The 22,897-nt window shown below is 52.6% G+C and overlaps 1 protein-coding gene across 3 annotated transcripts; it reads left to right on the top strand.

Moving 5' to 3' along the window:
- The first annotated feature begins 1,059 nt into the window (after positions 1-1,059).
- LOC113996972 (class I histocompatibility antigen, F10 alpha chain-like) lies at positions 1,060-21,667 on the top strand. 3 transcript variants are annotated; one of them, XM_039391439.1, is made up of 7 exons: positions 1,060-1,655; positions 16,783-17,046; positions 17,269-17,544; positions 17,751-18,023; positions 18,139-18,331; positions 18,451-18,483; positions 18,796-21,667. In XM_039391439.1, exons 1-5 carry the CDS (start codon positions 1,613-1,615, stop codon positions 18,318-18,320), a joined length of 1,038 nt encoding a protein of 345 aa, XP_039247373.1. In that variant the 5' UTR covers positions 1,060-1,612; the 3' UTR covers positions 18,321-18,331; positions 18,451-18,483; positions 18,796-21,667. The 3 variants fall into 3 exon arrangements, with proteins under 3 accessions (XP_039247373.1, XP_039247372.1, XP_027594254.1); XM_039391438.1 differs by lacking the exon at positions 1,060-1,655 and adding an exon at positions 15,294-15,639; XM_027738453.2 differs by lacking the exon at positions 1,060-1,655 and adding an exon at positions 15,294-15,639 and having other exon boundaries at positions 18,793-21,667.
- Positions 21,668-22,897: the final 1,230 nt, after the last annotated feature.

Here is a 22,897-nt window from a genome sequence, read left to right as displayed (position 1 = left end):
AAGTCCTTTGTGGATGATACCAAATTTCAGGAGCCCTTGAGCAACCTGTCCTGGTTTAAAGACACATTTTGGGGCAGGAAATCCAATAAAATGAACTCACTCCGCTTTTATTCCCCACCAATACAGGGAGACAAACTACACGGAGGTATAAGTGAAAAAATAACAGTTCACTGACAAGAAATATAGCAACAAAAACAGCAATACCAACAGAACAGTTCAAAGCATCAGCAGAGAGAGAAATTGCCTCCTCTCTCCCCCCCTGCCCCAACTCCCTTTTCTAAAAAGATAAAAACAGGGATCAACACGAGCCTCCCTTCCCCCTTTTCCCCCTGAATGAACAAAGAACAAAAATTAAACCAGTGGAAAGAGGTGGCAAAGCAAAATCTGGGAAACTCTCTGGTCTGAGATCAGTTGTGCTGCCCAAGAACACGCTGACTCCAGAGGTGTCCAAGCGGGGCAGAGCCGGTGACTCCGGTCCGTGCGGCGGCGGGGGGGAGGCAGCGGCTCTGCTTGATTCCATGGAGTTCTGGGGAGGAACAGTGGGCCCTTGGGTCCAGGAGGTTCTGAGATGTCTCAGGGTTCCATTTGTTCCAAAGAGACCCCGCATGTCACAGTGACCCTTTGTTCCACAAGATTCCACAGTGTCCCTGCATTCCTTTGGTTCCATGAGGCCCTGCAGTGTCACAGGGCCACTTGATTCCGTGATGTTTCAAAGAATCAGAATGGCCCCTTGATTTAAGGCCAACTGCACATGGGGCTGCCTTAGGGCGAGCGTGGCCACCCAGATAAGGGAGTTGTCACCCCCCTGGACTCAGCTCTGGTGTCACCACATCTGGACTGGTCTGTCTGTCTGTGAGGTTCCCCATTATGGAGTGTAATAAGTAAGCAATAGTAAAATTTACTCGTCAAAATATATATATTGTATTTTCTGTATATTATAGCTAATGCTTGGTTGGGACTAGGGAATTGTAAGCTGCGGAATAGTTAACTGCTGTATTATTATTATAAGTTGACTGTCCTGCAACTGGCAGTTCCCAAGTTGGCAGAGTATCTTGCTTTACTGAGCACGTATACCATATCCTGTTATTCTAAAAATATTGTCTAAGTTACTCATTAGAAAAGAAGAAAAGAACAAGGATCAGAGGGTCAAGGATGGACATGATAAAGAAGAGCCAAGGAGAATATCTGGACCATCTGGACACCTTCCCATAGTCAGCTCCAAGGACATTGGGCTAATTAAAGCTATTGAATGGAAAGTACTGATGGAAAGTCCCTGGCAACCAAAATGGGCCTACAACAGAACCAACCAGAACGAAGCCCGTGAACCCAAGCCCAATCAAGAGCTAACAAGTGACTATGGGAGGGGGAGTTGGAAAAGTATAAAAGTTGCTGTTTGTTTTTATTGGGCTTGTGGGCCGGTGGGGAGCAGGGGTCTCTCCAGGCCACCCAGCATGCTGATTTGCTTATCTGCACTTTATATAAATCTCACAATAAATTTTGCTGCTAAATTTTGATTTGGTTTATTTACCTATAACAGGAGGAATGAGGAAGAACTGGAGAGGATCTAGAGGAGATCTGACAGGATGGAACTTTTCTCTGTATTGGAAATAGAATGAAATCTCCACAAAGAGCAGCATGGAAGGCTGGGACTGAAGGTAAGGAAAAAGGAATGTCACTCAACGGGGACCCTTGTGCTGCAAAAGGTCACCCCAGAGGGGATCGCCCCATGGTTTTGTGTTCCAGGGAACAGCCAGAGCTGGTGCAGAGCCATCAGGGAGGGTCTAGAAATGCTGCTGGGAGGGGGTGGGAAAGCAGGAGGGGTGTGTGCAGCCTGCAAGGCCAGAGCAGCAGCAGGGCCAGGGCAGGACAGCCTGCAGGAGAGATGGCCAAGGGCTCTGGCAGGGCTGCAAGGCCCAAAGGCACCCAGGCCTTTGTCCCCTTGCCTCTGGCAGCTGCCTCTGCCACTCAGGCCACCACAAGCAACTTTCCTGGCAGGTTCTGCACTTGGGTTCTGCCTCGCCCCTCCCTCAGCAGCCTGGCAGGGGTTGCCCAGTTTTGGCCCTTTGTTGTTCCTCCCCCTCCCATCCCAGTGCCCCCAAACAGCCCTGAGCCAGCCGGGAGGGACAGGATCTGCTGGGCCAGGGCCTGGGGCTCAGCCCTTGGCCTTTGTGCTCCACAAAACCAAGGCAGGCTTTGCTCAGCATTGCAGGGGCCTGCCCAGAGCCTTTGTCTGCCTGCACTCCTGGCCTCCAAGGAGCTGCTCCAAGGAGTCCCTGGGGAGGCTTTGGCAGTGCCTGCCCTCAGTGGGGCCCAGCAATGCTTCAAGGCACTTGCAGTTTGGCTTCTGACTTCTTCAGCAGCTGCTTCCATTTTCTCTCAGTACGTGAGGATGGTGGACTCATCTGTAAACACACCGCGGGGCTCATTAAAACACTGAAAAACAATTTCTTTCTCTTTCTTTAATTGTCTTCATGTCTTCAAGACATCGACAACTAATTAGAGTTGTTTTGTAGTTTAGCTAAGGAGGAAGATTTTAAAGTGGACATCACGAAAAATATATTTTTTGATGAAAGACAATGATTTACACAGAGCCTTGGGATGCAAGAGAGTCAGGATGCAAAAAATTTGAACCCAAAGATAAGGGGGCAAAAGTAATTAGTAGTATTTAATTATTGACCTGTTTAACTGTTATCAAGGGATTCAATAGCATTTGCTAAAATTTTAACAGTGACTGAATTAGAGATTCACAACAACAACATTCCCACCACAGTCAATTCACACCCACACCCAGGCAGAGAAGTGTGGACACATCAATAGCTGGGTGTGGAAAGGTCCCTCTCCCAAATTCTCCTGTCAACAGGGAAACACTCCCACCAATCCCTTTGTGTTTCCCACCAGACAAGGGTCCCAGCTGGAGGAGTGTTTGTGGAGGGGGATCAGAATTGTCCTGGGCATCAGCGCCGCTCTTTGGAGTGTTGCAAACTGGAGGGTTCCCGAGCTGGGAGAGGCTGCCAGAGGTGTCCCACTGAGAGGGAGGTGCTGGGGAGCTGCCAGGGCCTCCCTCAGCCCCGCTGGGTGTGGGCTCACAAGGGGACTGGCTTTAGTTATCTGCTGAATTTCCATCCTGGTGTCAGGAATGACTGGAGTTTCCAAACTATTTGGGAATTGTATCCACACTGTTCCATTTGGGCTGAGATTCAGGCAGGGAATATTCTAAGGCTTTCATGGGATGACTGATTATCTTGTATCCCCAGCTGTTCCACCCCGGGATTGTTCCCATCTGTATCATCCAGGAGCACCTGGTCCAGTCCAGGGACACTTCCCCACACTCCTGGTGCAGTCCGGGGGCTCTTCATTGCTCAGCTGGTTTGGTCAAGGCTTGTCAGGAGCTCCTGAGATCATCGACCAGGCCTGAGGAGAATGGGGGGAGGATGCACCACCACAGAAGCTTCTAAGAAAAATGGGGACAAACTTTTTGGAGGGTCATTTTTGAGCACTCTCCAAGGTGTTTGCAGATGAAAACACTGTGCTCATAGTCTAAGACAGTCACAGTCATATGTTTTATCAAGGCCTATTAGCAGAATACAGGGCAATGATTTTAAACTGAAATAGGAGAGCTTCATATTGGATAAAATGAAGAAATATTTACCAGTGGAGCTGGCAAGAACTGCAACAGGTTCCCAGACAAGAGGATGTCCCCTCCCTGGATTTGTCCAAGGTCAGGAACTCTGTGCAACCTCAATTAGTGAAGATGTCACTGTCCATGTCCAGGAGTTTGGACCACATGGGCTTTTATATCCCTTCCAAAACAAACCATTCTGTGATTCTTTGAGTCTAAAGTCCCAAACTCCTTCTCCAAAGAATTTCTGTGTTGAGGATATGAATTGCCATGTTTTTGAAGAAGCCATTCTAAGCCCAAAAGGCAACAAATTAGTTCCAAGGAAGTTCCAAGGTATCTGTATGAAACTTTAACCAAGTGGGTCAATGGCAGAACCTCTCAGGGTGACCTTGCAGCTGAGGATGGGGGATTCGGCCTTGGGCTCTGAGACTCATGATGGGCAGCCAGAAAGGGGATTTGGGGACTGGGCAAGACTTGTCTAGCAAAAAACCAAAGCAAAGGTAGGATCCCAGTGGTCTCTGGAGGAACAAGTATGAGAAAACAGAGAGAAAAGAAGATGAAAAAGTTGGTCATGTTAAACAGGAGGCTGGTCAAGACATACCTGGCTGTGATCCCCACAGCCTGTCCCATTTTCTTAGGAACTCCATTGCCAAGATGTTTCTGTGGGGAGGGACCTCTCTGCTCCTGGCACAGACTGTGGCCCAAGTTGCAGCCACTGCAGTGGGAGCCACAAATAGTCAGGTCTTGTGTTCTTTGGGGAGCCAGACTCTGCCCACACTGGAGGGTGTGTGTGTTGGAAGCACAAAAGAGTGAAGCAAATGCAAAGCTGTGGTGGGGGAAAAAACAGTTTTCCCCTTGAAGTTATAAAATGGTAAACCCACAGGGGGTGGTTACTCTTGGGGTTGAGCCAATGAGCGCTTCTGCAAAATATAAACATATCACCCAGACCGGAAAAGAGGGGTAGTTGTAGTTGTGGTTGGAGAAAAAGTGGCCATGTTGTGAAAGCCACAAGGAGAAGGGGCAAGAGCCTCACTGGGGGCTGGGCCCCCCCAGCCCTGGCTGGGGGGCTACAGGGACTTGGAACAGTGTTAGACTGGGCTAAGTATCTGTAGCTGAGAAGCTGGGAGTTTTTTTCCTCCACTGTAATCGACAGCAGAAGCAACGGCAGAAGCAGCAGCGTATGGAGGAGAGTGGCAGAGAGCCAAGAGATAAGAGAGAAGCAGCAGAGACAGCATGCAGCCAAGGAAGACACAGAGATCTCTGATGGAGAGAGAGAGAGCAGAACTAAGCCCTACAGAGACAGAGTTTGGGTAAGAACTGAAACGAAGTCCCCAAACCCCTCTGAGACCTCCTAGAGAGGAGGAGGATGATGGACTCTTACTTAGAGAGAGTCTTAGAGTGCTATGGCACCAAAAAGAGAGGAGCTGAGAAGCTCAGGGCTTCCCGGAACTGGACCGGGACGGCCGGACTCCAGAGGAGGGCTTCAGCCCTCACTGCTGCTGCCAAGCAACAGCCTGAGACAGAGCACAGGAGCTCTGATAGAACTCTTGAGGCAAAGGCCTTCAACTGAAAGCTGCCCGAGATGTTCTGACTCAGGGGTGAATCCCCTGAGGAAGGGACCTTCATGGGATGTCTTACACCCCATGATATGACGTGGTGAGGTGAGCCTTGTCCCTGCTACGCAGCCCATGGAAGAGAAAGACCCTCGCTTGAAGTCGAAGGGCCGAGAGAGGCTTGGAGACCCCCCTTGTGTGTACTGGCAGAGATCCAGCTACAGCTGCTACATGGAAGAAGAGAGCCTGCTGCCCTAGAGACACTGCTGCTCTGAGAGTGCAACCTCATGGAATTAAGGAGCCCTTATCCCACTTCAGAGCCTCAAGGAATAAAGGATCCAACCTTTGCCTCAGATTTTGTCAACAAATTAAATTTATGGAATTATAGAAGTGGGATTGAGCCACTTTTGTCCCACAGGTTTTAATAATTAGCCACATGAGAATATTTATATAAAATGAATCCTTTATTCTTACAAATGATCAGACAAAAGACCTTAATCAGAATTATTTACTACACTATATGAAGGTTAAAACTACTAGTAGTACAGTATATAATAGGATAGTGCACTATATTATTCTATTAAAACTAACCAAAAGAAATAATTATTATGCAGAGATCTGATGTAACTGAGCCAGACCAAAGGTCATCGGGAGATGTCTTTTCTCAACCTTGAGGAGTGTCCTTGGAGGGTGTCCCCACCCAAGGCAGGAATCTCCACACATCTACCCCAAGAAGAGCTGTGTTAGAAGAACCTGCCTGAATGAAAGGGGACTGGACTTCTCTAGTAGGAAGGGATTGACTGCTCCTCACAAATGGACAGGCCAGTGAGCAGCTTCTCTGTCCCATCCAACTTCCAAAAGCAGGATGTGTGTTTGGAGTTGGGTGAACCAGGCTGGTTTGAGCATCATTCAACACCAAAACCATTTCCAGGGTGCCACCGGTAACTGACAGATCTCACAGACAGCTTGCATGAGAGCTGGCACTGTTGGCATTGTCTGATGGCATTTTAGGCCTTATCAGGGCAGGCCCTCCTGCCACCCGGGTGGAGAGGTTGGCTGTGAAAGTCCATCCTGGAGATGCACAGGGAGCCAAGAGTTGGGCTCCTGAGTGACATCCAACAATGGACAGGGAGATGGGACTGACCAGATGAAAGTGTCTCAGGTAGAGCTGGACTGGCAACACAAGGGGGAATTATTCCTGGCTCGCTGGGCCCAGGACACCTCAGGGCCTCAGGGAAGAGGTGCAACATCCAGCTGGGCTTGGGATCCAGGGCTGCATTTAACCATGGACACCAACTGCCAGGTTCTCCAGACCTGGGAAACATGTGCTGCCATCAAAGAGGCCAAGAGGGTAAAGCCCCTGTGGGGTGGGGGATGATGGCTGAACTAGAGATGTGGGCAGGCCTGGCAGATTGATCCCAGCACACTCCCCAAACCCACCAAGGCAAGCTCTACGTGCTGACCATGGTGGACACAACCCCTGGAGGGCAGGAGACACCCCCTGTGCCTCCCACCACTGCCCAGAACACCAGCCTGGGCCTGGAAAAGCAAGTCCTGGGGAGACACGGCCTTCCAGAAACACTGGAGTTGGACAGCAGGACTCTTTTCCAAAACAACCTTGTGCACACCTGGACCAGAGAGCTCAGCATGGAGTGGATGGATCATATTCCCTGTCCTGCAGCAGCCTCTGGGAAAGCTGAATGGTAGAGTGGATTGTTCAAAACCACCTTGACAGCAATGGGCAGTGGGACCTTCAAACCTTGGGATGTGCATTTAGCAAAAGCCACCCAGTTAGTTAATCCTGTAAGCTGAAGAGAGAAAACTCCAGGCCAATTCAGTGTCCAAGATCAGCTCAAAAGAGCAGGTCCTTTAATCAGCCCCACAGGCCCAGGGGAACACACACGACGCGCCCTCCCAGGCAATGGTTCTACAGTTTTAGAAGATGGTCTGTCCAATGCCAGAACTCTCCACCCCCCGGTTCTGCCCAGTTCTGCCCTCGACACGCCCCTTGGGGAATTGGGTTTGGGGTCTTTGGGACCCCTTCTTCCTCATGTTTATCTTCTTCACAGCACGTACAGTCCTTGGAGCGCCTCCAAATTCTGGCCTTGAAGGTTGCTTTGTCTCTTGTGGGATCTTGTTGTCCAGGTCTGGGGTGTGATGTTGTTCAATAGAGGTGTTTTTCTACAATTCTACCTTGCAAAGAAGTCTAAACATGCTAAAGGAAATTAGAAAGTTTGATATCAAATGGGGTAATAGGGTTGGGTCTGTGTAAACTACTCTGCTAAAGGGTGGCATATAATACAGCTCCATTAACATCTACAGTTACTACACAACTACTTTTAAATTTAAAAAAAAAATCCAGAAAGCTTGAAGGCATCACACAAACCTAGTTAGTTAACTCTACCATTTGAACTGGCCCTGCCCAAAAAGAACCTCTATGTACCATTGAAGGGGATAAAATCCCTGTGGTCCATATGAGGAATATGTTAGGGAGGACAGTTTGGATGAGTCCTGTCTTAAGCAAAGGCAAAGCCACCCATGGGATTGTTTCTGCTCAAGGACTCGGGTGCACTTGGTGGATGATGCAGAGGGATGGGGAAACGCTCTGTGTACCTCAAGGGGATTTGATTTTTGGGTCAGAACAGTCCGTGATGTTGAATTGTAGAATATTATTTGCCCAATGACGCTCCCACTGTGTGCCAGAACTCCCATGAAAAATGACGTCTTTCCTTATGTGCATTTTTTTTCTGTGCTTTTGATGTTTTCTTTTTTAAAAAGTCATGTTTACATTCCCTTCTTCTTCAGTAGCCCCCATCTTGTGTGCCCCAGAGACTTAGTCTAACTGGGGAGTCTCCTGTTGGATTTGAGTGACAGAAATGAACCTGCAATAACCTTTTGTCTGAGATTCCTTTCCTGAGCAGGGCAGGACTGATCAGGAAATGAGAACAGCTTTCTGGCTGCCCCAGCTTTGGGCTGGAACCCTCTGCCTGGAGCTGGAAGAGCTCTGGAGGACCACAAGGGCCAGGGATTTGTGCTGGCCTGGGGAGATGGGATGGCAGGGAGGGGCTGCAGAGCTCTCAGGATCTCCTGCAGAGCAGAGCAGGGCCCGCCAGGAGCCTCCTTTCCCTTTTGCCAAGCACGTTCCCCCTCGGCTGGGGCTGAGTCCTCTCGGAGCTCCAGCTCTGCTGTGCCCAGAGGGGCTGGGGCTGTGGTGCCACTGCCCAGAGCAGCCTGCCCTGGGCAAGGCTGTGGGGCCAGAGCCGCCTGGGCTGTGCTGGGGAGAGGCCCTTGGGGGTGGAGAGAGCTCAGGGGAGGTGGGAGAGCTTGGAGGGAGCTGGGCTGGGCTGGAAAGGAGCTGGGAGAGAAAGCCCTGGGTGTGTCTGTGACACTGTGTGAGCGTGCAGGGGGAGGACTCAGCCCAGGGGGGTTGTGGTGCAGAGCCAGGGCCTGTGGAAGGGATTGAAAACATGCAAGTGCCAGCGAGAGGAGGCTGCTCTGTGCCCTTGGTGGCACCAACAGAGCAGGAAGGTGGCACAAACAGAACAGAAGGGCCCAGGAGTTTTGGTTTTTATTGAGCTGTGCCTTCCTCTGGTTTTGTTTGCTGGCAATAAATGAACATCCCTCTATGTCTTGGGCAGCTCTTTCTCCAAGCCAAGCAGGTGGGAGTTGGTGCCAAGGAGCTGAAACCTGCAGGTCCAGCCTTGAGTGGAGGGAGCTCAGATTTGCCCAAGGTTGCTTTGAGTGCCAGGGGTTTGATGAGGGAATGGTGGGGCGGGGATAGGGACAAAGTCTGATGGATTCTCAGACATAAAGGGTCTTGATTTTCTTATCTATTCAGACTGAATTAGGAGGTGCTTGGGATCAATATCGACTGGGGATTGCTGATATCAATGTAAAACCACAAAAAAGTAAACAAGACACAAAAAAGACATCTTTTCTCAGGGTTTTATTAAAAGAATATATTTACTTTGAATGCACTTCTGAGATCTGTCTAATTAACCACAAAAGAATTGAAGAATTAGAAGGAAATTATTCCCAGGGGCTTGTCTGGTTAAGATGCCATCAGTGAGAAGAGAGTGTGGAGGAATGAGCAGACAAGGAGACCATCCCTGGGGCTGGGGAAGCAGGAACTCAGAGTCACTGGTTCCAGGTGGAAAATGGACTGTGGGATGTTTCTGGGAGAGCCCCTAAAGGGTGTGCTGGTTTCAGGGGGAGTACAGTTAAATTTCTTCCCCATGGCCAGTGCAGGGCTGTGTTTTGGTTTGTGCTGAACACAGGGTTGATAATCACAGAATGACAGAATAGAATGAGTTGGAAGGGACCCACAAGGATCATCCAGTCCAACCCTTAGCCCTGCACAGGACTATCCCCAAGGGTCACACCATTGGACTGAGAGGATCATCCAAACACTTCTTGAGCTCTGTCAGCCTTGGTGCTGTGCCCACTGCCCTGGGGAGCCTGGTCAGTGCCCAACGACCCTCTGGGGGAAGAATCTTTGTCTAAGATCCAACCTAACCCTGCCCTGACACACCTTCAGACCATTCCCTCAGTCCTGTCCCTGGTCCCCCCAGAGCAGAGCTCAGGGCCTGCCCCTCCTCTGCCCCTCCCCAGGAAGTTGGACCTGCACTGAGGTCTCCCCTCCGTCTCCTCTTCTCCAGCTGAACACACCAAGTGCCCTCAGTGTCCTCACACACCTTCCCCCCAAGGCCCTTCCCCATCTTCCTTGCCCTCCTTTGGACACTCTCCAATGGCTCAATCTCTCCCTTCCATCGTGTCCCCCCAAACTGCCCCAATGGTGCAGGTGAGGCCGCCCCAGGGCAGAGCAGAGCGGGACAATCCCCTCCCTGGCCCGGCCGGCCATGCTGGGCCTGATGCCCCCAGGACAGGCTTGGCCCTCCTGGCTGCCAGGGCACTGCTGACTCAGGGCCAACTGGCCACCCACCAGCACCCCCAGGGCCCTTTCCCCGCCCTGCTTTCCAGCCTCTCCTTCCCAGTCTGTCCGTCCATGCGGGGTTGCCCCATCCCAGGGCAGAATCCGGCACTTCCCCCTGTTGAAGTTCTCAGGGCTCCTAAAGAGCCGGGAGGTCACGGGATGTCCCAGGGCTCCATGGTGACCTCCCAGGTTTAGTCCTGAGGAATCTCCTGGAATCAAGGGTCTATTGGGACACTGCAGGGCTTTATAGAGCCAAAGAGACCATTGTGACACCGTGGAACCTCATGGAATCAGGAGACTGGTGTGACACTGCAGAACCTCAGGGGTGTCTGCTGGAAACAGCACAGCAGAGAAGAGGCAGTTTAGGAGATTCCTGGAGTGTATGCAGGATAATTTCCTGCTTCAGCTGGTAAATGAGCCTAGCAGGGGTGGGGCCCCACTAGACCTGCTGTTCACAAACAGAGAGGCTGGTGGGATATGTGGTGGTCGAGGCCGTTTGGGGCACAGTGACCATGAGAGAATTTTCAATACTCAGGGACACAAAGAGGGCCATCAATAAAACTTCTACCCTGGACTTCCAGAGGGCAGATTTCGGCCTACTCAAAAGACTGGTTCAGAGGGTACCTTGGGAAAGAGCCCTGGAAAACAAAGGGGTCCAGGAGGGATGGACATGCTTCCAGAAGGAAGTCTTGAACGCACAGGAGCTGTCCCAGTGTGCCGAAGGGCGAGCCAGCAGGGAAGACAGCCAGCCTGGCTGAACAGGGAGATTTTAAAGGAAATTAGGGGGGAAAAGAGAGCTTATTGATTATGGAAAAAAGGGCTGGCTACTCGTGAAGAGTTTAAGAATATAGTTAGGTCATGTGGAAAGAAAATTAGAGAGACAAAGGTACAATTTGAACTCAGTCTAGCCACTTATGTCAGAGATAACAAGAAGTGCTTCTACAAATACATCAATAGCAAAGGAGGGGCAAGGAAAATCTCCATTCTTTGTTGGACATGGGGGGAACATAGTCACCAAAGATGAGGAAAAGGCTGAGGTACTTAACACCTTCTTGGCCTCAGTTTTCAACAGTAAGACAGGTTGTCCTCAGGACAAGTGGCCTCTGGAGCTGGTAGACAGAGACAGGAGACTGAACAGCCCCCCTGTAATCCAGGAGGGAACAGTCAGTGACCTGCTGAGCCACTTGGATCCTCACAAGTCTATGGGACCAGACAGGATCCACCCAAGGCTGATGAGGAGCTGGCAGAAGAGCTCGCCAAGCCACTCTCCATCATTTCCCAACAGCCCTGGCTCACTGGGGAGATCCCAGATGATTGGAAGTTGGTGAATGTCACGCCCATCCACAAAAAGGGCTGCAAGAAGGACCTGAGAAACTCCAGGTCTGTCAGCCTGACTTCGGTGCCTGGCAGGGTTATGGAGCAGATCATCCTAAGTGCAGTCCCACAGCACCTACAGGATGGACAAGGGATCAGACCCAGCCAGCACGGGTTTAGGAGGGGCGGGTCCTGTCTGACCAACCTGATCTCCTTTTATGATCAGGTGACCCACCTGGTGGGTGAGGGGAAGGTGTGGATGTGTCTGTCTGGACTTCAGCAAAGCCTTGGACACCGTCTCCCATGGCACACTTCTGGAAAAGGCTTGGACAGGGGCACTCTCTGCTCTCCGTCCTCAGCTCGGGGCCTGGGGCAGGAAGCAAGAAGGACAGGCAGGGGATTTGCCTCTGGCCCACAGGGAAGGCCAAGGACATCCCCCCAACTCCGGCCCCGGCAGGACGGCGGCGCCAGCGGGGTTGTCCTGCAGCCGGGGCCATGCTCGGCTGACAGAGCCAGCACAACACCCGCCCAAAGGGACACTGACTTCCTCCTCACCTGCCTGGGGGGCCAGATTTCTAGAGTGTCCATAGAAACCTCCAAACCATCAAGATTCAGCCAAAAAAAACCCTCCAGGAGTTCCCCCTCTCTAGTCTCTCCACCTTGGGGGTTTTACCAGTCCCCCCCTGTCTGGGCTGCTGGGGGTCCCACATGTATTGAAGGGTCTCCCTCTCTGCGGTCTTCCCCCTCCATCGAGGCTGCTGGGGGTCTCAGGAATCCCAAGGGTCTCCCCTCTCCTCACTCCTTACTTTTCTGTTCCAGAGGTCCCCCCTCTCCAGGCTCATCACTTTTCTGGGCTGTCTGGAGTCTCCACTCTCTTGGCTCCCAGTTTTAGGGTCCCAGATGTTCCCCCTCCTATGTGCTCCCCCTCCAGGCTGCCAGGGCTCCCTGTCTCGGTTTGAGAGAATTTGGAGTTGCAGAGACCTTGGATGGAAGTTTCCTTCCTCTGATTCAATACCCCTGGTTCTCTCCAACACGAAGAGAGAGAGGGACCAAACACGTCCGGATGTAAGTGAAAACAAAAAAGAAAAAAAAACCTCTTTACCAAGAAGAATGCTAACCAACAAAACTGATAAAACTGGGTTAAGCTAACCAGAAAATTCCCAAGCTCCCTCCCACCCGATCAAAACAGGATGGCAGCCGGCCTCCCCTCACCCACTGAAACCTGGCAGAGTAGTTTGGAGGGTCAGTGCTGGAGTGAGGCTGCAGTGCTGGCACTGGCAGTTGGAGCAGGGCTGCGACTGGAAGGACCCACAGGACACCCCCCAGATCCAGCAATGAGACCTGGTCGCTGCAGCTCTGCTATGCTGATGGTTTGTAGCCCACTGAGGTGGTGGCAGAGGCCTGGGAGGTAAAAGTCCTGTGAAGTGAGGGAAGGAGACCCACAGTCTGCTGAGTAAAGTCTGAGTGTGGTCTTTGATTGGGCTCAGGGCAGGTGGGAACGCCTCTGGTACCTCCCCAGGGCAGGGAGTTCTTCACTGGGTGATTAACAGCGGATCACAGGACATTTCAAGAGTCTTTGACACCTTCTAAGATGTTACAGCTGCCAGTTTTGTCAGCACAGGTGGATCCATTATGGCCATCAAGAAGATGAGTATCTTCAGGCCATGTGTGTGAATTGTCCTGCTGCCTCCCCAGGGGAGTTATCACAGATGAGTCATTGGTGTAAGGACAAAGAGACAAGACCCAGCTCGTAGCCTCAGGTGGCAGCTGTGCCCTCAACACCTGGATTGTCTGAGTCATCAGCATTCCAGACTTTTCACACTTGTGGATACATTCTTCTCCCAGGATAATAAAGTACAGCCCTAAGTCCCTCCCCACAGTCTACATTAGTCTGCATATTTGGTGAAAATGGAAGGGAGGGGAGGGGGGGGGAGGAGGAGAGGAGAGGTGGATACCAGAGCCTTTGTGTAACCCAGGACGATGAGGCAAAGTGGATTATGTCAACACTACTTCTGTAGGGAACCATATGAACTGTAACAGGACCATTTTTCTTAAAACAAAACATCTCTTTTCCTCACTTCTGCAGCCAAACAAGAAATGATGTTCTCATGAGAACTTCTTGCTGCACTTTTAGGTAAAGGCAAGGGTGGCTGCAGCTGCTCTGTCAGCAGGAGCTGAGTTTGTCCTGCAGCCGAGGGGTTTGTGCAGCACAGCACAGGCCTGGGCCTGCCCCGGGGACTGTTCTGTGCAAAGGCTTCACCTGGAGCTGGAAGGGCACTGGCACTTGGGGAGCTGTAATCCCAAACATTATAGCTACCCAGAATTTGAAGGCACAATTGGAACTCAAACTGCAAATGCTCTGTGGACAACACAAAAAGAAGTATCAGAAATCAGGAAGATTTCAACTCCGAACCGAAGGGCTTAAATCTGATCTTGGCCTTACAAGAGGAGTCGGTACTATAATAAACAGTAGTCACTGTGTATACATAGATCAGTCTCAGAAAGTAGTGACTAATTTGGACAATCTGGAAACAAGTTAGAGTCTTACATGATGTACAAAAGGAGGCATTTCCTGGGGATTTCAGGAGTTGTTGGAAAAGATCATTTTGGTGTCCAGACCCCTCTCAGTGGGTCAAAGGAATTATAGTGACTGTGATGACAGTGATTGTTGTCTTTTATGAATTTATGTGAATTGTTGTACTAATGTTTGTAACCCAAAATATTATAAGGCTTATAAGTGAGACTTGCTGAAAATTTCAACAAGTCTTGAAGGGGGGAAATGTTGGGAAAATCTTTAATTGCAACGAACACTGTGTAGTGTGGCTGGGTTTTGGGGGGGGGGGGGGAGGTTCAGGGGTGGCTTCTGTCAGAAGCTGCCAGAAGCTTCCCCTGTCCCGTGGAGCCAATGCCACTGGCTCCAGGATGGAATTCCTGCCGCTGGCCAAGGCTGGGCCAGTCAGGAGTGACAGTAACACCTCTGGGATAACATATTTAAGAACAGAAGGTTGTTGTGCAGAAGGAATTCCAGCCAGGGAAGAACAGAGTGAGAACATGGGAACAGCAATGCAGACCCCAAGGTCAGTGCAGAAGGAGGGGCAGGAGGTGCTCCAGGTGCTGGAGCTGAGGCCCTGCAGCCCGTGGGGCAGAGCAGGGTGGGGCAGCTGTGCCCCTGCAGCCCCTGGGGGACAATCGAGGTGCAGAGACCCTCCTGCAGCCCCTGGGGGAGCATCGGGGTGCAGAGACCCCCCTGCAGCCCCTGGAGGCTCCCACGCTGGAGCAGGTGGACGCAGGAAGGGGGCTGTGACCCCGTGGCAGGCCCAGGATGGAGCAGGGTCTTGGCAGGGACCTGCAGCCCGTGGAGAGGGAAGCCCAGGCTGGAGCAGGTTTTTCCCAGGCAGGACTTGTGGCCCCTGTGGGGGACCCAGGCCGGTACAGCTCATCCGTGAGGGACTGACCCCATGGAGGAGTGACCCAAGGGACAGCAGGTTGGGAAGAGCTGCTGCCCGAGGGATGGACTCACGTCAGAGAGGTCCATCAAGGACTGTCTCTCGCAGAAACAACAACTGACCGTGACCCCCATTCCCATCCCCCTGCACTGCTGGGGGGGAGGAGGGAGAACGTGGAAGGAGGGGTGGGGGGAAGGTGTTTTTAAGACTGTTTTGTTTCTCACTCTTTGGCTCTTATCCTGTCAGTAATAAATTTAGGTAATATCCCCACTTGGAGTCTGTTTTGCCTGTGAAGGTGATCAGGCACTGACCTCTCCCAGATCTTATCTCAACTCATGAATCCTCAGCTGTTTTTTTTCTCTCTTCTGTCCAGTTGCAGAGGGAGAGTGAGAGTGGCTTTAGTGGGTACCTGGCATCCAGCCAGGGTCAACCCACAACACAGAGTTTAAGTCTTGTGAATTCCTTCAGCTTTACCAGACAGGGCTTAGTCCTGTATCCACCCATAGCTGCGTGCAAGTGGATATCTTAGTCCTGAGACTAAACCATGTGGGCCTGAGCACCACTGATAAGAAGGTGTATCTTGGCCAGACCACAGAGCTGGGAAGCATTCCAGAAGAAGAAACTGGTTTTTTCAGGCTTGTGACCAAAATAGGGTAATTTGAGGAAGGGATATTTCCCAAAGGCAGCGGAGCAGCGCGATGGCTCCGGCGCTGGCTCTCGGGGCACTCCTGGGGCTCCTGGGGCTCCTGGGGGACCCAGGGGGGGCAACGAAGGGTAAGTGGGACCCTCGGAACTGGGACCTCCTGAATTTCCATTCCTGGGAAGTGAACCCCCCCTTCCCCAGAACAAGAAACCCCCTGAACCCCCATTCTCGGGAAGAGGACTCTCCTGCACCCCTTCCCTGACATGGGCACCTCCCTGAACCCCCTTATCCATCCCCGGGACCCCTTGAACCCTCTTCCCTGGGCACTGGAACCCTCCTGGGCCCACATTCTTGGGAAGGGGCGTCCCTGGATGCTCATTCCCAAGCACAGGTACCACCCTGAACCCCCATTCCTGGGCACTGAGACCCCCCCTGTGCCTCCTCCCCCAACATCAGGACCCCCACAAACCCCCTTATCCAGCACCGGCATCCTCTGAATTCCCATTCCTGGAAAGAGGACTCCTCTGCATCCCTTCCCTGGCACAGAGACCTGCCTACATCCCCTTATCCAGCCCTGGAACCCCCCTGGACCCCCATTCCTGGGCATCGGGACCCCCTGAACCCCCATTCTAGGGAAGGAGGCCCCCCTGAACTCCCATTCCTGGGTACCAGGACCCCCCTGAACCTCCATTTCCAGGCACGAGGACCCCTTACCCTGTACCAGGACCCCCCTGAATCCCTACTCCTGGGCAGCAGGATGTCCCTGACACACCTCATCCAGCACTGGAACCACCTGAACACCCATTCCCATATATGGGGAGCCCCCTGCACCCCATACCTGGCTCCAGAACCCTCCTGGACCCCCTTATCATGCACCAATAGCCCCCCACATCCCCTTTTCCCATCATCCCACCTCTTCCAGCCCCTCTTTTCCTTGACCCTGGGACCCCCGAACCCTCATTTCTGCCTTTTCCAGCCCCCAGCCCCTCTTTTTCTCTACTCCGAGGACCTCCAGGACCCACCCCATGACACCCCTTTCCCCAGCACTGGGGCCCCTTGGACACCCCTTTTCTGGGCACAGGGACCCTCTGGAGCCCCCCATCTCACCTCTCCTCATCCCCACATCCCTCTTTCCTTGACCCTGGGACCCCCAAGCCCCTCTCTGGCTCTCCCAGCTCTCCCAGTTCCCCCTTTCCTTTACCCGTGAGCCCCCCCAGTCCCCCAGTCTCTCACCTTGGCCTCCCCAGCCCCTCCAAATGTCCGTGTCCCCCCAGTTCTCCACTCCCTGCGTTACCTGCGAGTGGTGGTGTCGGAGCCCGGCCCGGGGCTCCCCCGATACGTGGGGGTGGGATATGTGGACGGGATCCCCTTCGCGAGCTACAGCAGCGAGCGGGGCCGGGTGGAGCCACGGACTCTGTGGATGGCGGCTGGAGCTGAGCCGGGATATTGGGATACGGAGACCTGGATCAGCAAGATGTACCAGCACGAGGAACCCATCCACCTGAAGATGCTGCAGATCCGGTACAACCAGAGTAGGGGTGAGTGGGGGGAGCCAGGGAAGGATCTGTGGGGCTGGGATGAGGATCTGTGGGGCTGGGATGTGGATCTGTGGGCCTGGAGGGGATCTGTGGGACTCCAAGGCACTGGGATGGGATCTGTGGATCTTCATCACACTATGGGACTCTGTAGGGCTGCAATGGGGCCCTGTGGGGCTGGGACACACCTCCATGGGTCTCTGTGGGTCCGATTCCATCCCCCAGGTCTCCACACACTGCAGCGGGAAATCAGCTGTGAGCTCCTGTCTGACGGGAGCATCCGCGGATCCTTTCGGCAAGGCTACGATGGGCAGGATTTCATCTCCTTCGAACTGGGATCCGGGAGCTTCGTGGCAGCTGATGGTGCTGCCCAGATCACCAAGAGGCGCTGGGAATCTGACGGGATCACGGTGGAGGAGTTGACAAATTACCTGGAGCACACCTGCCCGGAAGTGCTCCAGAAACACGTCTGGTATGGGCAGGAGGCGCTGGAGCGAAAAGGTGGGGGCAGAATTCCCATGGGAATGAGGAACTGGGGAATGTGGGATTTAGGAAGGCAGAATTTGGGAATGCAAGAATTCCCATGGGAATTCTGTTTATGCATGTGACCCTCATCCTATTCCCATGGGAATTCTGTGGGTGGATCTCATTGCTGTCCCATTCCCTTGGGAATTCCACGGATAGATCCCACCATTATCCCATTCCAGAGCCCCTCGACATCCATGTGTCTGGGAAAGAGGAACACGGGATCCTGACGTTGTCCTGCCACGCGTACGGATTCTACCCCAGGATCATCGGGATCAACTGGCTGAAGGGGGATGAAATCTGGGATCAGGAGACGGAGTGGGGCGGGATCGTTCCCAACAGCGACGGCACCTTCCACAGCTGGGCCAGGATCGAGGCGCTGCTGGGGGAGCGGGAGCAGTACCGGTGCCGGGTGGAGCACGCCGGAATGCCGGAGCCCGGGATCTTCGCCTGGGGTGAGGCTGGGAACGGGGAATGTGGGAATTGGGAAATGAGGAATTTGGGGATGTGGAGCAGTGGGATGGGGGTTCCCCTTTCCCCTCCCTCTCCTCATCATCCTGCGCTTCCCAGAGCCGGAATTTGGATGGAATTTCATCCTGGTGCTGGTCGCTGTGTCCATCATCACTGCCATCATCATCATCGTCCTCATCCTCATGAGATTTGGCATCTGGAAGCTCCGATCCAGGGATCCTGTGCCACGGGTCCCGATCCCACTTCATTTCCATAGGGAAGAGGGAGAGAAAGGAATATAACATGGCAACTGGTGAGTTCCAATGGTGGATCCAGCTCTGGATCCCCTCCATGTGCATCCCAGGATGGATCCTGGGGTTCATCCCGGTGTGTGATCCGTGATGGAATCTCATGGATCTTCTCTTACTGCAGGAATAGACATGTGAACCAACAGCTTGACCGCAGGTATGGAGTGGGATCAGGGTGGGATTCCAGAGGGGAATTGGGGCAGGGTGAATGGAGTGGGACCAGGGAGGGATTCAGGATCAGGGCAGGATTCCAAATTGCTATCAGGTGGAATTGTGGAGCAGGATCCAGGCTGAATTTTGGAGCAGGATCAGGTGGGATGGATGGAGAGGGATTGGTGTGGGATGGATGGAGCGAGATCAGGTGGAATTCTTGGCCAGCTCCTGCCCTCCATGGGCTCCACAGCTGGGTCCATCCGGCAGGATGGGGACAGAGACAGGGTGCCACCATGACCCACTCTCATCCCAGCAGGAATCACCACCTGAGTGATCCATGGAGCCAGAGCAAGGGAAATCTGAGAGTTACCGGCTGAGCTCATCCCACTGCTCCCACCCACCCCAGCCCTGCCATGTCTCTTCTGAATGGATCATCTTCCCACTTTCCCATGTTTGAAAGCCAGGAATCACAGCTATTTCAATGCTTTCATTTTGGTGTGAAAATATCCTTCCCCCATGTCCAGCAGAGCAAATTCCAGCAACTCCAGGATGGACTCACCACTGGCCAAGGCTGAGCCCATCAGAGATGGCAGTGACGCCTTGGGGAGAACGTATTGAAGGAAGAAAAAGTCCTTGTGCAGATGGAATTGGGTGCAGAGAAGAACAGAGTGGGAACAGGGGAGAGGAACAGCTCTGCAGACCCCCAGGGCAGTGCAGAAGGAGGGGTAGGAGGTGCTCCAGGCACAGGGGCTGAGATTCCCCTGCAGCCCAAGGAGGAGCCCACACCAGAGCAGGAAGATGCCCAAAAAGAAGGATGTGAGCCCGTGGGAAGCCCGTGCTGGAGCAGAGTCCCTGCAGCTGCTGTGGCCCCAGAGAGCTCCAAGGGTCTCACTCAGCACTGCTGGTTATGGGGCCACACAGAGGGGGCTTGAGGCACAGGAATTGTCCATCCTGGCCCCAATTCAGGTCTGTGATTTTCTCTGAAAGTTGGAGAACAAAAATAGGATTCCACTTGGATTGTTCTTCAGGCAAGAAAAATAATAAATTTCCCAGGCTGCTCATTAAAGCAGCAGGAGCTGGTTAGACAGCACCAGTTCCTGGCAGCAGAGAGTGTTTCTGAGCAGCTCAAGAGCAGCTCAGTCCAGGGCTGTTCATCAAGGCTGAGGCCTAACGAGCATTTCTCAGATCACAGGGAGGCCTGGGGGGGGTGTGTGGGGATGCACCACCACACCTGGAAAGGTGTTGTCCCAAGGACTTGCACAGCTGGGAGGTGTTTTCAGTCCCAAATTCCACCCCCTCCCCCCCCACCCCACAAGGTGCTGGACGGCCCTTCAGACCCACCTGAGACCACCCCCTGTCTCTCCAAAAACCTGCAGGAGGGAAAGCAGCTGAGTCTAAAACAGCAAGTGTTCTGTGGAGCTTTAATGTCTCGCAGCTGCTTGCAAGCTTGGTTTGCTTTGTTTGCTAAAATGCATAAATAGTATAAAAAGCTTTGCGAGTTGGTGCTTGACTTGTGAAACAGCACCGGGCACCCAACTCTGGAGTAATAACGCTTCAATGTCTCTCTCGAGTGTGTCATTATTGTGATAGCAAATAAAGACCAAAGGAGAGATAATTTGCTTATCAAATTATATTTGCAACACTGTAATTACAAACTGCGATAAACAAAGTCTCAAGTTTCTATAAGTTTCAAGTAATAGTTTCATTTAGTGTTTGTCTTGACTACCTCATGCATATTGATTGTATCATATACATGTATATTCTGCGGGTTTTTGCTAAGTGTTTAATGTGTAGGTTTTCTTACAGCTAAAGCTGAGAGTTATCTCTACAACCAGTCATAGTTCATGTATTCTTAGACAAACGGGCGCCTAAAGATTTAAAGTTCTACTATATTTACAGCTAAAGCTAAAAGAGTTATCTCTACAGCCAGTCATAATTCATGTATTCTTGGACGAGTAGGCGCCTAAAGATTTAAAGTTCTACTATATTTCATTCTTAGGATAGTAAGGAAGTTTTAGGCCTTTTGACCTTGTGAGGGTCTGTTTTATTTCCTTGCGGGGGTGTAGTTGAGTTTTGTAATCCATTTGTTTTGTTTTAATGTAGTCACTCATTTGTTTCACAAATCACAATTATTTATATATCACACAAACCATAATGTTATGTTACAATAATTAGTGATATTTTGTTATGTTATGTAATGAGAAAAAGAACCGAAAAAGAGAACAGAACTATTTCCCAGCGGCAAGATGGCACATGTGCAGAAAAAGCTGACTACGTCAAAAGGATGAAGTGAACAGAGCCGAGCTTGTCTCCTAGCAACAAGATAACGCATGTGTAAAGCCTCTCGGCAACAGAACAGAGCCTGCACAGACAGACCTGATGACGTAAAGCAGAGGAATCAGAACAAGGAGGGGATTTTAAAAAAGACAAGCAGCTACAAACCTATAAAAGGCAGATTGAAAATTATTGAAGCGTGCCTTGGATGAGCAAGAAAGGCTCATCAAGTCACCCAGCGCTGTTTTGCTTATTTGATTTTTATATAAATCTATAATAAAACTTTTTACTACGATATTTAAGCCTAGTGCTGATTTTACTTATAACAATTATCGGCTTGTCACAGCCCGGGGAACGAATGCGATGTTTGCGGCCAAGGCCGAGGCACAAACTCGTTCCGAGCCCGCCGGGGCTCAGCGGGAAGGAGGAGCCCGCGGGCAGCCGCTGAAATGGAGACAAGACAAAATAAAAATTTAGCCATGTTAGCACGAAGTGTGACTTTGCAGAATTGTAACTGCTTGCAAACAGGTCTCTGCCCAAATTGTGGGCAGATAAAATGAAGGGGAAGTAAACAAATAAGGGACTGACAGGGAAAGTGGGAAAACAAAGGCTTTTAGCACATAGCATTGTGAGTGAGACAGGAGAGGGGTGGGGGGAAAACAGCGCTTGAAATGATAAAGTTTCATGTTCCTACTCTGTAATAATTAAAAATAGGGATAGGTAACTGAATGTATATTTAGATAAGGCAGACTTCGTACCAGTTATCAAAGAGTGTATATGATAGATAATTTTTGAAACTTACTCCTTCCAAATGTATATAAAACTGTTGTGTTTCTTTTCTCAGTGGAATGCACTGGAGGGGGGGGCGAAACCCCTTTGCATTGCCCCGGCCGGAAATAAAAAGTGTGCTTTTACATATTGTTTAAGGATTTCTTTGAATCACCGCTCCCTCAGCGGTCCCTGGGGAGGGGACACGGGGGGCCGAGCCCGCCAGACCCCGCTCCCCGCGGCGCCTCCCGCCCCCTCCGCCCGCAGCGAGCCCCGAGCCCCGGCAGGACCGAGCGCGGGTCCCACCGCGCCGGGGCCGCCCCCGAGCTCCGCCGCCGCCTCAGCGCCGTCCGGGCGCCGCCGCCGCCGCCCCGGCCCGGCAGAGGGAGGGGGCGGGGACTGCCCGCCCGAGCCGACCAATGAGCGCGCGAGGGTGAGGAGTGACGGGGCAAGCAGCCAATCATGACGGGACTCGAGCTCTGCCGCCGCCATTTTGTCGCGCTACCCGGGCCGAGGGGCAGGACCAGGGCATTGTTCGATCGGTGTTGGGGGCACAAAGACCCGACTGGGGGACATTGACGGGATTGGGAACCGCTCAGATCCGAGCAGGAGGGTGAGAAGTCAAACGAATCCTAATAAAACACCTTCCCCCACCCCTCCCTCCTTCACGGACTTCACTTTATCCCCTATTCGGTCCCTCCGCTTCGCGGCACAGGGGGATGGGGGTCCTACCGCTGCTTCCCGCTCAGGGAGAGGAGTCCGTGTCTGCTCCATCCTGTGGGGTAGAGCGGAGTCCGTGTCTGCTCCGTCCTGTGGGGTAGAGTGGAGTCCGTGTCTGCTCCGTCCTGTGGAGTAGAGCGGAGTCCGTGTCTGCTCCGTCCTGTGGGGTAGAGCGGAGTCCGTGTCTGCTCCGTCCTGTGGGGTAGAGCGGAGTCCGTGTCTGCTCCATCCTGTGGGGTAGAGCGGAGTCCGTGTCTGCTCCGTCCTGTGGAGTAGAGTGGAGTCCGTGTCTGCTCCGTCCTGTGGGGTAGAGTGGAGTCCGTGTCTGCTCCGTCCTGTGGAGTAGAGCGGAGTCCGTGTCTGCTCCGTCCAGCGTGGGGTACTTGGCACGGGAGACAGTCCCTCGGGAACAGGCTGCTCCACCGTCGGTCCCCACGGGGTCACAAGCCCTGCAGGAGCCTGTTCCGCGTGGGCTCCTCTCTCCGCGGCTCTGCAGGGGCTTCCCACGGGCTCTCGGCCTCCTTTGGGCATCCCCTGCTCCGGCGTGGGCTCCTCCCTGGGCTGCAGGGGGGTCTCTGCTCCATCCTGGACTCGTCCACAGGTCACAGGCCCTTCAGCTCAACTTCACACTGCCTGTCCAGTGCAGCAGCAGTTCC

The sequence above is a fragment of the Pipra filicauda genome, unplaced genomic scaffold, assembly GCF_003945595.2.
Source record: "Pipra filicauda isolate LSUMZ 115617 unplaced genomic scaffold, ASM394559v2 scaffold965_size44538_pilon, whole genome shotgun sequence".
Taxonomy (NCBI): domain Eukaryota; kingdom Metazoa; phylum Chordata; class Aves; order Passeriformes; family Pipridae; genus Pipra; species Pipra filicauda.
The sequence above is the reverse complement of the archived record's forward strand: the minus strand, read 5'-3'. Positions and strand labels throughout refer to the sequence as shown.

Excerpts from the sequence above, each read along its gene's own strand:
- LOC113996972 (XM_039391438.1), top strand. The coding sequence starts at position 15,564 with ATGGCTCCGGCGCTGGCTCTCGGGGCACTCCTGGGGCTCCTGGGGCTC. Across the intron at positions 17,047-17,268 it reads CCGGTACAACCAGAGTAGGG|GTCTCCACACACTGCAGCGG; the intron begins GTGAGTGGGGGG and ends TCCATCCCCCAG. Across the intron at positions 18,024-18,138 it reads GCCCGGGATCTTCGCCTGGG|AGCCGGAATTTGGATGGAAT; the intron begins GTGAGGCTGGGA and ends TGCGCTTCCCAG.